Source organism: Pleurodeles waltl, chromosome 7, assembly GCF_031143425.1.
Source record: "Pleurodeles waltl isolate 20211129_DDA chromosome 7, aPleWal1.hap1.20221129, whole genome shotgun sequence".
Lineage (NCBI taxonomy): Eukaryota > Metazoa > Chordata > Amphibia > Caudata > Salamandridae > Pleurodeles > Pleurodeles waltl.
In genome coordinates this window covers 1,435,351,712-1,435,367,406 of record NC_090446.1, presented here as the reverse complement: position 1 = coordinate 1,435,367,406, position 15,695 = coordinate 1,435,351,712, and the positions used below count along the sequence as shown (strand labels likewise).

Here is a 15,695-nt window from a genome sequence, read left to right as displayed (position 1 = left end):
GAGAAGGGAATACGGATGCACACCATTCATGGGACATTACTGTCCCTGAGTTCTAAAACATCTATTGTAGTATCAGATATCAAAGTTTTTTAATTTGTACATGCATTTGCTTTTTGATTTCAGAATTCTTAGGCAGCATAATCCAGATGAAAATGACTTTTTCGTGACTATTTACGGCCACAACCAATGTGAGGGTCAACCTCTAGACTAAATTAGGGTTTCTAAATGTTCTTCTTACCTTCGTCTCCAGGTAGGAGAGGATCAGACTAATGACCTCCTCGGGCGCCCAAATCATGTATTTCTGATAGAGGGACGCGTGCTCTTTTGTTTCAAAGAATCGACGAGGCATCTGCAGTGCAAAGAAAAAAGGCAATATTTAAGCCACTAGTTCTAGCCCTTTTGGGTACATGCAAGTAAGAGTTTTGGCAGAGCTCTCTGCTTATATGATGGTACTGTAGTGTGGATCGGTGATATGTTTAGCCCTAACTCCACTGTGTACATGGGTTTCAGGACTTCCAGGCCATAGCTTAGCCGTGCGCTTGGCTGCTGAGCAGCACTGTGCTGTGTCAGAAATAAACTGGAGGGATTTGTCAATGCACACCTATTAGTAGCAGTGGCGTAACGAAAGGTGAGGGGGGGCCCCTGCAAAGGAGCAGGCGGGGGCCCCCTCCCCTAGGGATGCAATCAGAGACCTGCTGCCCCTGCACAGTGTTGTGTGCTGAGGGGGCCCCCTAGAGCTCGGAAGGGGGACCCGCACTGCAGGGGCTTCAGAGGCCTTTGTTATGACACTGCTTAGTGAGTTGAGGGTATGTAATAAAGGCTAAGGCTTGCTACTCCCGTCTTCACAGGAGCTGGGTTAGATATCTGAATCCACTACTTTTACTTTGCACAGTCTGCCGCAGAGAACTTTGCTCAGAGGCAGAGAAGTGTACATTGATCTTAGCTTGTTAGACAAAGTGGGGTATGTTCAAAGTGAAGAGGTGTATGCCATGTCACAGATATTAGCAGGGTCACTGGAATTATGCGCCTTGAGAGGGTCAAGTTATTCGGCAGCATTTAGTAAATTATGCGGTGGGAAACAGCAAATCATGCAGCATAATATGGCACATTTTGAAGTAATATAACATTATCTCAACATTCTTAAACTACATAAAACTGTATGGGCATTGGTTGCACCTTGTTAGTACCATTTTAATACCCAAACGTAGCGATGAGCAACAAAAAGGTGATGGGTCCAGATTTGCAAAGGGCCCTCCACTATGAGACAAAATGTGTTGCTGCACTTTTAGTAACTTGAACCGTTTGAGGTAGAAACATTTGTTTTTGTTAAAATCTGCGGATTATGTGGCAGATGATGGATTTGGTCTAGGGTACCAATAACAATAGTTCAGTCACTTTCTATCATCAATTATCAATAAATAGATCCCTCATTAAATACAGAAGAAAAAGTTTCACTTCTATAATACTATTTACTAACTCTGGAGAACACTTCCCTTGTTAGAATTCATCTCTCCAGAGTCTATTCTCTTCGCTAAATCCACCAATAAGTGCCATTACATGTCTTTTAAATACTAGAATATTCTTTACATATGTTCACTCATAGTATGGCAAGATTAAAGCATTTGAACTTTGCTCATAAAAACTATTGCACACACTACCAGTTACTCCGAGGTGGCAGAGGTTTCAAGTGAACAATCAGACTTCATTCTGTTTTAATACATTGATGGATGAAACCCTTCTACATCTAAATGCCTTGAGTTTGTCTGCAGCGATTTATGTCTCCAGTAGTGACTACCTGATGACCTGGTTACTTACTGGTAATCTTCATTACTGCGAGTCCTAGTACTCCTTCTCACAGTCATCACTGTTTGAGATTTGTCTTGACCTTACAAAGATTGTTGCCCATCTAAAAAAAACACCTATCCTATAGTTCCAAGAACTAGAGTTTACTTCCTCAGGAAACAAAATGTATTACGACAGGAGTACTTCCTTATTCATTGCATTGAGTACAGATTATATCAATAAATGTTTTTAGTTTGTTTTTATGCTGAATGCTTTTTTAGAACATTTAATTTTGCTTCACCAGTAGAACAGTAACAAACTCATTGATTTACTTAATGTTTTTTCGCCTATGACATGCTTGGGAACACAGGAGTAAATACTATCTGGTTTATTGTCCTGTTGTCTGCATGCTATCGCAACTTCTATGTTTATTAGATTGCTAGTCTTGTTCTAACTTGCTTTACAAACCCCATCTTTCGCTGCACTCTAGTGCACTCTAAAATGTGTTATAGACCAGACCATCCAGTAACCCGTTCCTGCTTACTGAAGGGCATATTATGAGCCCTTTGTGCCACAGTTGCGTCAACCTGGGGATGAACCTGAAGATGCAGCTAAGTCGTACACCTCCCCAAAGAAGGCTCAACAAGAAGAAATATCTTTATTTTTCCTTGTTGTTTCCTCTTTCTATTTGTGCTGCGTTATGCAGCACAAATAGAAAGGGGAACAAGCCTCCCAGGATTGTTTTTGTGCAGGAAGGTGTCCCTTCCTGCCTAAAACAATCCTGCCTACAATGCAGACACCCTTGCAGCACGGTGCAAGGGTGCCTGTGTTGGTGCTAGACTGCTACAATGGTGCCAGTGCAGTAGAAAAGAACAGGAAAGCTCTGCATGCAATAGATACTGCACATACCTACTCCTTCCCTTTCATGCAGGGCAGTGTAGCAAGATGGCTTGCTGTGCTGCCCTGTGTGAAAAACCCACAAATATGGGCATGGATTTTTAAATAGCTGAGCATCAACCATCAGTGCTATTTTACTTTCACCGGTCTCTGGCATGCTTCATCGGCTGAAAAGGCCTCAATTCTTATCTGCCTGCATACTTTTAGGTGTGGGCCAACCAGTCAGGAAATCCTTATCTCCATGATGGAGTTATCACAGGATTTACTAGCAGGAGATTTTGGCCTGATTTGAGAGTTTATATAGGATATAAATCTTCCTGACCTGCAAAAGAATGATGAATGAATGAACTAGTTACAGTCTCAACTCATACTCCATTTACTTACTGATTGATTTTGTGTCTGTCCCAGTTGTGGCGACCAGGACACATCCACAGCAAGACGTATTTTCTGGAAACTACCCACCTCTGTCTTGTCTGAGTTGCGCTGCAGACATTTAGGGACAAATTTATACTCTGTTTGCACTGAATTAGCGTAATTTATACCTTGGAGCTAGACACGTCTGGCGCCAAAGTTATAGAGTTAAAGTCATTTTTTTTACTGTGAAAACCTACCTGGTGTCAATGAGATGCAAGGTAGGCGTTCCTGAGCAAAAAATGATTCTATGGCCCTAGCGCCTGATTTATTCTCCCGTACAAAAATGGGGCACGGGAGGTAGGCGGGCATAAACAATTGCGCTAAATAATGACTGGGTCAGGGCAGGCGTTAGGGGACCTGTGGGCTCATTTAGGTCCAGTAAGTGGTTGTCACTGAAGTGAGCTGCCAGTCATTTATTGATGAGTTGTTTGAGGATGTTAGTAGGATAGGGTTTCGGAACACTGAACTCTGGCGGCTGGTGATTTAAAAAAGTGGTGGGGCATAAGTCCATGTATGGAATTGCACTGTGTGAGTGAGTATAACGAGCAAAAATGCTAGTCCTAAGAAGGGTTTGGGGAGGGTCTGCCCTGAGATTCCTTTTTTTTAAATTTTGGGTAAAATTGGGCATTTTCCTGCAGTACTAAACTAAGAAATTTATCAAAATGCCTTACTTTTAATAAGCATTTCTGAAGGAAACTGCATTAATTATTTTAATGAATTCCTGGTTGGCCAAGTGAATAGGACCACCATTAAGGGTGTGTGCACCAGACAAGAGGACCTGCAAGATCATAAGTCATTCCACTCTTAAATGTCCACTTTTCAGAAGCAGAACAGGCCTCACTGCAAACTGACCTTCAACCATCCGCTTGAAAACCAGTTTCACTCTTTACACATCAGTGAAGGAAGTGATCATTGCTGGCATGTAGTATCTGCATATGCAACATTAAATGATCAGCGATTTAGCTATCTTGGACCACTGATACGCCTTTCCCAGTCATGATTCAGGCACAATGTCAGGCATTTTTTCATGCACTTATTTATAGTCTGAGAATGAAATAAGTGGAATGCCTTGCCAATTCTCTTAGATGTGTTTATGTACATATGTCTGTGCCTGTTTTTTTTTTCTCTATGTGCGCCTCTCTGTCTATGTTGATGTGTGAATGTGCAAATATTTGTGTGAGTCTATTTAGGTCTAAATGTTTGTTTGCTTGCCTACTCCTATGTATATCTGACTGTGAATGGCTGTGACTCCATTTGTCTGTTTTGTGACAATGTATGTTATAATTGCAGAGGCACAACAGTGCTCTGCGATGAGAATGCCTTCTTCAATTAATTTTAAATTGAAGATCAAGCATCTTTATTATTTACCAGTACCAGTAGCAGAAGTTGGAGTCATGGTCCCAATGAGAGAAAAAAGCTAGCATCAGAAAGATTGAGGGTTTTTTCGACCCAAAATATGTGTGTGTGGAGAACAAGTTTATCCTTGGAAAAGTTGGATCAGAGTAACATATATTAATTCTTACAACAAGGTCAACAGTTGTTATTTTATTGACCATTGCAGCATAAAAGGATGACTAGAGCTGCCAGGATTCAAACCCGTAACCATTGATTGAATCACAAATCTCTGGGGCGGATGCATTGGTCCAGTGAGCATTCAGAGACCCTGCTAATAGGGACTAGGATTTGACTAACCATATTCCCATTCTATATTCAACATTATCATTTTTAGGTCTACTCACACACCCAACTACACAGTCTCATTCCCCCACCCTCCTACACATTCTCTTGAAGCACATTCACCCCCCCTAACTGTTGCATTTCTCTTTATTAGGATACTTAATTTATGGGTTGTGTGCTGCATTTCAGTCACTTCATGGTGCTTAACCTCACTTTTGCCAGCCCACTTTGACATGCCCACATACACCCACCCATCTATTCATACTCACCTAAGCACTTACTGGCATTCACCTACCTAGCGACATTCACCCACCTGCATTCAACAATTCACTCACTTTCACTCAACTGCCTCCGTTCACCTACATACTCATATTCATCCATCTAGATTGTTTCCTCATGTCATTACTCAAGTCACTTACACACCCAATTAGTCAACCTTCAAGACCACTCAAGATCATTCACTGACCCATTAACACACAAATACAGAAAATATACCCCACTGAGTTTCAAAGTGTTTGACTAAGGAAAGCTATACTAATTGGATTTGTTAATGCTTGTTTTATTTCACCTGCAGATCACATTAAGTTAATGTGCAGTGGAGCATGTAGAAATAAAACCATCATTATTGATCATTATAACATCAGAGTTAGCACTGAACCCAGTGCTGCTGGAGAAAAGAGAGATCAGCACTTACAAAGTATCCAAGAGGGTGAGCGGGCCCGAAAGAGAATCGATTTTTCACTTTATTTCTATATATGAGCTGCCCGGGCTGCACCTTATTTGTGTGAATTTTTCAGCCCAGCTTCAGTCATGGTATCTGTCCTTCAGGCTTGCTGATAGCTGAGGCCCCGCCAGGCACCACATTTGCCTTGATTGAGTCTTAGTTGCTCCTTTTGTGGAGGGGGGAGGCTATGTTCCCTCAGCTAGAAAGAATAGTAACTAATCCAGCCAAGCAGGGTCACAAAAGGCCTGGGCTCGGATCCTGAGCTGAGCCAGAGAAATATGGCATCCCTGGTTGACCCACACGTGGTACAGATATGTCTTTGGACTTTACAGAATTGTTCTTTTCACAAAAGTTACAATGTACATTACTACAACTTTGGAGTATGTAGTCCAAAGGTGAGTGGAGCTGCGCCCTATGGCAGCCTTCCCATAAGTGTATAATGGAGTGTCACTCAGGATAGTAAACCACACTGACTTTCTCTGTCTGTGTAGACCCACATTATAAGATCTATCCCAGGTCTATACTCAACCTTGCATAGCCCCTTCTGTGCCAGGCTACCTGCACACAGTTCTCAGGCTGTGCACGTCAGGAGTCTCCCACGTATAGCTTTCACACCCGTGTACACGTGCACACATGTTCACATGTCACCAGCCACGTGCCTCTTATCCTTCGGTGCGTCACAGCAGCATTATCTTAAAAGGTGGACGCTGGCAGTAAACATGTGCAATCCATATACCATGAGTTTATTATGGGGGGTGAGTCCCCGGTTATGGGTCTGTACCACAGTAAAAGGTCTAAAACCAGGTAATCAAAAAGAAAAGAAAAACTGGACAAATTAGATGGTCAGAAACACCTCCTCAGAGCTACTGTAAGGACATTTCTGCTAGAAATCAAAGGCTGCCTACCTACAATAGACGCAATGCACCTTCATGTTATGATGACCTGGAGTAACAGCAGATGCAACTGGACCTATCTGAATAGAGGATATCAGATGTGGAAGATGTGACTAAAATGCAAGCAAATCTGCAAAAAGATCGGGAAGTGGAGATGGCAAACGTTCAGCATAAAAATGAAGATCTCAAAGTGTGCCCTCGAAGAAGAAGATTTTCTATAGCCAAGATTCCTGAGTTAAAAGCAATGAAACAACTCAGGTACTGTATAGAGAAGCTAGTGTGTGGCATCTTTGGTGCGGACAATCTTTCCTCAAAATTTGTAGTAAAGCAAGCTCACTGAATGCTTTGGAATAGATCAGTTTCTAGGTGTGAGGAATTGGATTGTTGGTTGACTGGGGTGTGATACCAGGTCAAGCACCAGCCACAACCCCCTGCAGGGTGAACCACAAAACATCACTAAATTAACTTGTGCTTAACCCTGGGCAGCTTTGCACAAAAAGCAGTCAGGCTTAACTTAAATGTAGTGTGTGAAATATTTGTGCAGCATACAAACAGTTATGAAGTGAAAATATGGCACAAGAAAAATCCCAAACCAATTTAGGACAATAGAGTACATTTGAATAAATTGTTTGACACCAAAACAACAAAAATCTAATTTGTAGAACCAGAGTTATGAATATTTAAAGATTAAGGTTCAAAATAGCTCCTATAGGATAAGAGCCCCAACTTCTTGCTCATGCAAGACTGGGTCAAAGTTGAAAGTTAAGACCGACTTTGATGGAGAAGTTTTTGGATATAAGAAGTGATTAGGGCCCAACCAGCGAATACCTTCAGGACTAGAAACATTTTGAAAGAAAAATGTCTGAGAAGGTAGAAGTTCAGTGAGGCAAAGCTGCAGGAATGGCTGAGGAAGGATGTTCATCTTCGATGGCCGTGGAGCAAAACCATTGTGAAGATTTTAATCTTTGGACTTAGTAATCTAAAAGGAAATCGAAAATCTCTAGTGGGATAAAGCAGTGGGCTGTAGCTGAAAACTTTTCCACAAGGTCAGATACCGCCTTGGTGAAAGACTATTTAACCAATTTGCTGCTGTGGAGAAGAATGTAGTGGGAGAAGCCACAAAGTGAATCCAAGTGGTGCTGCATTCCAGGTGTATAGGCGAACAGGTTGGTCCCAGTCCTCTCCTGGTTCTCAGAGCGTTTTTGACCAAATTTCCTCAGTGTTGGAAAATGGCCATCTTGGCACTGTTAGCACCACATCCTAAGGTCCAGGAGTGGATGGAGACCTCTTGGAGGTTCAGGACTCACTCAGACCCGGTCCAGTTGGTGAGAGCCTGATATTTCCCTGTGGCTCTTAACAGGATGCCAGCACACTAGCCCTTGGAGTCACTTCTTATAGACCTGGGTGTAGGTGTAGTTGCAGGGCTCAACAGCAGATTCAGACTCTAAGGGTTTAAAGCAGCCTCCAGGAAGCAAAGCAGTCCTTCCAGCTACAGCAGCAGTTGGCAAGTGCACAGCAGATCACAGCTGCAGGCAGTCCTCTGAGAGTCCTTCCACAGGTCCATTAGTGAACTGAAGAATGGGTCTGAAGGTCCTATTTTTATAACATGGTGCCTGTTAGAAATGGGGTCTCTGGTTGACAGTCAGGTTACCCCCTGTTCAAGCAAGGACCCTCACTCTAGTTAGGATAAAAGAGAATCACCCTCAGCTAACCCCTGCTTACCCCCTTGGTAGCTTGGCAGAGCAGTAGGCTTAACCTCAGAGTGCTGGGCGTAAAGTATTTGTACCAACACACACAGTAACTTAATGAAAACACTACAAAATGACACAACACCAGTTTAGAAAAATAGGAAATATTTATCTAGACAAAACAAGACCAAAACGACAAAAAATCCAACATACACAAGTCAAGTTATGATTTTTTAAAGGTTTAAAAATAAAAAGAGTATTTAGGTAGTTGTAACAACACACTAGCGCTGCTAGCGTGTAAATGTACCTGGTTTGCGTCAAAAATAACCCCGCACGGGCGGTGTGCGTCGAAAGTAACCCCTGCACGGCTGTGTGCGTCGAAAACCACTCGGCACGGCGGTGCGTGTTGAGAAAGCCAGCCACACGACGATCCGAAAGTCCCGCGGCGCAGGGTGCGATCTCTCAGCCTCCGTCAGCGATGCTGCGCGTTGTTTCTCCTGCTCCGGGCGTCGGTTTTTTCGGTCGCGTTTCCTGCGGCGTCGTTTCTCAGCTGCGGAACCGGCGTCGCGTCGTTTTCTCAGCCGCGATCGGATTCGTGTCGATCTTTTCTCCGCACGGCGCTCGGTGCGTGTATTTTTGTCCTTAGGCTGCCAGCCTCTCCTTTCAGGGTCCCAGGAACTGGAAGGGCACCACAGAGCAGAGTAGGGGTCTCTCCAGAGACTCCAGGTGCTGGCAGGAAGAAGTCTTTGCTATCCCTGAGACTTCAACAACAGGAGGCAAGCTCTACATCAAGCCCTTGGAGATTTCTTCTTCAAGATGGAAGGCACACAAAGTCCAGTCTTTGCCCTCTTACTCTGGCAGAAGCAGCACTGCAGGAAAGCTCCACAAAGCACAGTCACAGGCAGGGCAGCACGTTTTCCTCAGCTATCAGCTCTTCTCCAGGCAGAGGTTCCTCTTGGTTCCAGAAGTGTTTCTAAAGCTTGTAAGTTTGGGTGCCCTTCTTATACCCATTTTAGTCTTTGAAGTCACCTTTCTTCAAAGGGGACTCACACCTTCTTGTGAAATCCTGCCTTGCCCAGGCAAGGCCTCAGACACACACCAGGGGGCTGGAGACAGCATTGTCAGAGGCAGGCACAGTCCTTTCAGATGAGAGTGACCACTCCACCCCTCCCTCCTAGCAGAGATGGCTAATCAGGAAATGCAGATCACACCCCAGCTCCCTTTGTGTCACTGTCTGGTGTGAGGTGAAAAACAACCCAACTGTCAAACTGACCCAGACAGGGAATCCACAAACCAGGCAGAGTCACAGAATGGTTTAAGCAAGAAAATGCTCACTTTCTAAAAGTGGCATTTCCAAACGCACAATCTTAAAATCAACTTTACTAAAAGATGTATTTTTAAATTGTGAGTTCAGGGATCCCAAACTCCACATGTCCATCTACTCTCTAGGGGAATCTACACTTTAATCATATTTAAAGGTAGCCCCCATATTATCCTATGAGAGAGAGACAGACCTTGCAACAGTGAAAACGAAATTGGCAGTATTTCACTGTCAGGACATATAAACCACATTACTATATGTCCTACCTTATCCATACACTGCACCCTGCCCTTGGGGCTACCTAGGGCCTACCTTAGGGGTGCCTTACATGTAAGGAAAGGGAAGGTTTAGGCCTGGCAAGTGGGTACACTTGCCAAGTCGAATTTACAGTGTAAAAATACACATACAGACACTGCAGGGGCAGGTCTGAGACATGATTACAGAGCTACTTATGTGGGTGGCACAACCAGTGCTGCAGGCCCACTAGTAGCATTTGATTTACAGGCCCTGGCACCTCTAGTGCACATTACTAGGGACTTACTAGTAATTCAAATATGCCAATCATGGATGAACCACTTACATACAATTTAAACAGGAGCACTTGCACTTTAGCACTGGTTAGCAGTGGTAAAGTGCCCAGAGTAACAAAAACAGCAAAATCAGAGTCCAGCACACATCAACAACCTGGGGAACAGAGGCAAAAAGTTAAGGGAGACCACGCCAAGGATGAAAAGTCTAACACGTGTCCCCCCCAGCTAAAAGTGGGGAGCAACTACCCAACCTCATGGGAGTTCTCATCACTAAGGCGGAAGAACCTGGACAGACCATCAGCATTGGCGTGCTCTGTACCGGGTCGATGTTCCACCGTAAAGTCCATCCCCTGTAGGGAAATGGACCACCTCAACAGTTTTGGGTTCTCACCCCTCATCTGCATTAACCATCTGAGGGGTCTGTGGTCGGTCTGAACTCGGAAATGAGTCCCAAACAAGTAGGGTCTTAGCTTCTTCAGTGCCCAGACCACAGCAAACGCTTCACGTTCTATGGCACTCCACCTACGTTCCCTGGGTAGTAACCTCCTGCTAATGAAGGCTACGGGTTGATCTAGGCCCTCTTCATTCAGCTGTGAGAGTACTGCTCCAATACCATGCTCTGAGGCGTCTGTCTGTACAACAAACTCCGTGGAGTAGTCAGGTGCCTTCAGCACAGGTGCTGTGCACATGGCAGCCTTCAGGGCATCAAAAGCGTTCTGGCAAGCCTCTGTCCAGATCACTTTCTTGGGTTGCTTCTTAGAAGTCAACTCAGTTAAGGGGGTAACAATGGTACCATATCCCTTAACGAACCTCCGATAGTATCCTGTGAGACCTAAAAAGGCTCTCACTTCAGTCTGGGTCTTGGGAGGCTCCCAAGCCAGAATCGTGTCAATCTTAGGCTGTAGGGGTGCCACCTGGCCACTCCCCACCTGGTGTCCTAAGTACACAACAGAACCCTGCCCTATTTGGCACTTGCTCGCCTTAATAGTGAGGCCTGCCTTCTGCAGGGCCTCTAACACTCTCCAGAGGTGTTGCAGGTGTTCCTCCCATGTGGAACTAAACACAGCAATGTCATCCAGGTAGGCGGCACTGAACTCATCCAGTCCTGCCAACACCTGGTTGACCAACCTCTGAAAGGTGGCAGGGGCATTCTTCATCCCAAAGGGCATCACATTGAAGTGGAAGTGCCCATCGGGGGTAGAGAATGCTGACCTCTCCTTTGCCCCTTCAGTTAAGGCAATCTGCCAGTACCCAGATGTTAAATCGAACGTACTGAGGTACTTGGCAGCTCCTAACCGATCAATGAGCTCATCAGCTCGGGGGATGGGGTGTGCGTCAGTCTTGCTGACCGCATTGAGACCCCGGTAGTCCACACAGAACCTAAGTTCTGGAGTGGCACCAGGAGCAGCAGCCTTTGGAACCAAGACCACTGGGCAGGCCCAAGGACTGCTGGAGTGCTCAATAACCCTGAGGGCTAACATTTTGGAGACTTCCTCCTTAATGCAAGCCCTCACCCTGTCAGTCACCCTGTAAACCTTATGTTTAACAGGTGTACTGTCCCCAGTGTCCACATCATGTGTGCACAGGTGTGTGACTCCTGGGATCAGGGAAAACAGCGAGGCGAACTGTCCCAGCACGTGGCGACAGTCCCTCTGCTGTTCCTCAGTCAGGGAGGGGGAGAGGATCACTCCCTCCACAGACCCATCTTTCTCTCCTGCAGACAGGAGGTCAGGAAGAGGTTCACTCTCTTCCTCCACCCCGTCATCTGTCGCTAGGAGCATGGATAGCTCAGTTCGCTCAAAGTGTGGTTTGAGGCGGTTGACATGTAGGACCCTCAAGGGGTTCCTGGGGGATTGCAAGTCTACCAGATAGGTGACCTCGCTCTTTCTTTCCACCACCTCAAAAGGCCCAGTCCACCTATCTTGGAGAGCCCTAGGCTCCACTGGTGCCATGACCCACACTTTTTGTCCAGGCTGAAACTCAACCAGAGTGGCATTCTGGTCGTACCACCGTTTCATATCCTCCTGGCTTGCTTCCAGGTTCTCCTGAGCGAGACTCCTGAAGCGGGCAGTCTGGTTTCTTAGTGCCAGCATGTAGCTAAATACCTCCTGGGGTGGTTTACTAGGAGCTTTCTCCAAAGCCTCCTTCACCAGACTGAGCGGTCCCCTCACAGGGTGGCCATAGATGAGCTCAAAGGGGCTAAAGCCAAGTCCCTTTTGAGGCACCTCCCTGTAAGCGAACAGAAGGCATGGCAAGAGGACGTCCCACTTACGCCTCAAGGGCTCTGACAGGCCCTGAATCATGCCTTTCAAGGTGCGGTTGAATCTCTCAACCAGACCATTACTTTGGGGGTGGTAAGGGGTGGTGAACTTGTAGGTTACCCCACACACCTTCCACAGAGACTTCATATAAGTGGATATGAAGTTTGTACCCCTATCAGATACTACCTCCTTGGGGAACCCCATGCGGGTAAAAACCCCCATCAAGGCACGTCCCACCACGGGGGCGGTGACCGTCCTTAGAGGAATAGCTTCTGGGTACCGTGTGGCATGGTCCACCAAGACCAGGATGAACCTGTTGCCCATGGCTGTCTTGGGATCCAGAGGCCCCACAATGTCAATTCCTACCCTTTCAAAGGGAGTACTGACTACCGGTAAAGGTTGGAGGGGAGCTTTGCATTTCCCCCCACTCTTGCCACTTGCCTGACAAGTCTGACAAGATCTACAATAAGCAGCTGACTGCTTGTTCATCAAGGGCCAGTAAAAGTGGGAGACAAGCCTCTTATAGGTCTTGTCCTGCCCTAGATGTCCTGCCAAAGGCACATCATGAGCCAAACCCAGTAGGAAGGTCCTGAAGCCCTGGGGTACCACCAGCATACGAGCTGACCCCGGCTCAGGAACCTTAGGCTCACTATACAGGAGGCCATCCTCCCAATAAATCAGGTGAGTACCTGGCGCCCCGCCAGCCGCCTGGGCTGCAGCCTGCTGCCGCAGTCCCTCAAGAGTAGGGCACTCCTTCTGCGCTGTGCAGAATACTTCCCTGGTGGGTCCCCCTTCCTGCTGCCACTGCGACAGCTCAGGGACCTCCCCCAGTTCAGCCACCTGTTCCCCTGTAGGTTCCGGGGCATCACCCTCAGGCTCTGCCTCCTCCCGGACCGTGGGAACTTCTGGGGCGGGTTTCCCGCGCCTCCTGCCTTTCCTCTTCTTGGCGGTCCCCTGGGCCACTGTTTCAGGCTCCAGGGGCTCTTGACTACCCTGATTGGCTGCCATAGACCGGGTGGATACGCATACCCACCCAGGCAGACCCAACATCTCCAAGTGAGACCTGTGTTCCACCTCCTTCCAAGGGGAATCTTCCAGGTCGTTGCCTAGCAAACAATCAACGGGCATGGTTGGACTCACAGCTACTTTCCAGGAACCTGAGACCCCCCCCCATTCAAAGGGAACCTGCGCCACTCTGCAGAGGCGCTCAGAATTGTCTACTGCAACTACTTGGTGAAGTACCCGGGGATCAATCTGCTCTTCAGACACCAGGTGACTCCTCACTGTAGTCACACTGGCTCCTGTGTCTCTTAGAGCCTCCACCCTCTGTCCATTGATGGTCACCCATTGCCTGTACTTCTTAGTGTTATCAGGCACTAGGTTTCTCTGGACCATCTCACTGTCCCCTAGTGAGACAAGGGTCATTTCTGCTGGTTCCCCCCCACCTGAAACCAACTCCTCCCCAAGCGCTACACTGGCCAAACCCTGGGACGGTGCACCAGTGGGTGCCGGTGTACTTTTGGGGCATTTGGGGTCCCCCCTCACATGACCCACCTGGTCACATGAATAGCACTTACGTAGGGGACCACCAGCCATTGGCTTCCCCTTGGAGAACCATGGCTTCTTTTCACTGGGGGGTTGGGAATCCTTACCCTGGGAATCAGTTTGGGGCCCTTTAGAGAACTCATCCTGTTTGCCCTTACCCCCCCCTTTCTTCTGAGAGGGACCCTGCCCACCCTTGGCGTGGTCTCCCCCATACCTCTTTTGGACCCTGGTGCTCTCCCAGCGGTCCGCTTCCTGTGCAAGCTTCCTGGGGTCAGTCAGCTTGCTGTCAATGAGGTGCTGGCGCAGCTCTGGAAAACATAAACTGTACAAGTGCTCCCAAGCAATTAAATTGTAAAGCCCCTCATACGTGTTTACCTTACTGCCCTTCACCCAACCATCCAGTGACCTGCAACAAGAATCAACACATTCCAACCATGTTTGGGATTCCTTTCTCTTGTAGGATCTAAACTTCTCCTTGTACTGCTCAGGGGTGAGACCATACCTGGTAAGTAAGGCCTCCTTCATGGCAGGGTAGGTGAGACTCTGAGCATCCCCTAAGGCCGTCAGTGTGTCCCTCCCCTCTGCCTCAAAATGCTTCCACAGGGCTGCCCCCCAATGAGCTTCAGGGACCAGGTTCATGTGGAGAGCTGACTCATAACCCTTGAACCACAAGTAGATATCATCCTCCCTCTTATAATCCCTCACAAGGTCTTTTGGGATGTGTACCCTTCTCTCAGGCTGCACTGTAGAATTGCTGCCACCATCCCTACTGGACTGACTCCTCTGATCAATCTCTTTTAAACTGAGCTCATGAGCCATGTTTATCTTCCTTTCCTCAAGGGCCAGCTTTCTCTGTTCCACCTCTAGACTGAGCTTTTTCAGCTCCAACTGGTACTCCCTCTCTGCCTGTCTGTCCTGTAACTCTCCAGGTGTCAGACTCTTGGAGGACACACTGCTACCTGCCCTGGAGATTCTCCCCTGAGACATAGCAGGCCCACCCACTACATCAGTGTGAGTGACTTGCAACTCCTCTTCCCCCTCTGGCTCCTCATCTGTGTGCCCCTCAGCTGCTTTGGCTGTCACCCAGGCCCTCAGCGCCTTTTGCAGCTCATCCTTCTTGGATGAGCTCTTAATGGGACAGCCAACATTACTACAAAACTGCTTCAACTGAGCCACTTTGTAGCTCTCCAATTTCTCCAAGTCAAAAGCAGCTTCAGCTAGGGCATCTCCAGACTGAGACATGATGAGAGGTTAAAAAAATATGCACAGTTCCAAAAACAGAAAAGCAAGTTCTCAAATGAAGTTCCAGAAAAGTCAATCACGGGATCAGCGAAAAAAAAGAAACTGAATGCAGAGAAAAACAGTCCAAGTAAAAAAACAAAAATCACAAGACTAGTAGTATGTGGTCACGTAGTGGTCTGAGATCAAAACAGTAGTGTACACTTAATTACTGTATGTCAAGTACAAATACAAGTTCAAATCCCGACCGCTGGTCACCAATGTTAGAAATGGGGTCTCTGGTTGACAGTCAGGTTACCCCCTGTTCAAGCAAGGACCCTCACTCTAGTTAGGATAAAAGAGAATCACCCTCAGCTAACCCCTGCTTACCCCCTTGGTAGCTTGGCAGAGCAGTAGGCTTAACCTCAGAGTGCTGGGCGTAAAGTATTTGTACCAACACACACAGTAACTTAATGAAAACACTACAAAATGACACAACACCAGTTTAGAAAAATAGGAAATATTTATCTAGACAAAACAAGACCAAAACGACAAAAAATCCAACATACACAAGTCAAGTTATGATTTTTTAAAGGTTTAAAAATAAAAAGAGTCTTTAGGTAGTTGTAACAACACACTAGCGCTGCTAGCGTGTAAATGTACCTGGTTTGCGTCAAAAATAACCCCGCACGGGCGGTGTGCGTCGAAAGTAACCCCTGCACGGCTGTGTGCGTCGAAAACCACT

The 15,695-nt window shown here is 46.6% G+C and overlaps 1 protein-coding gene across 2 annotated transcripts in view; it reads right to left on the bottom strand.

Annotated features, from left to right (window-relative positions):
• The window catches only part of LOC138246450 (putative methyltransferase DDB_G0268948), a 182,185-nt gene that overhangs the window by 148,238 nt on the left and 18,252 nt on the right, over positions 1 to 15,695 (bottom strand). For both annotated transcript variants that reach the window (XM_069201064.1, XM_069201065.1), the window contains exon 3: positions 239 to 349. In XM_069201064.1, coding sequence (XP_069057165.1) covers positions 239 to 349 — 111 coding nt within the window. The remainder of the gene's footprint in view (positions 1 to 238; positions 350 to 15,695) is intronic.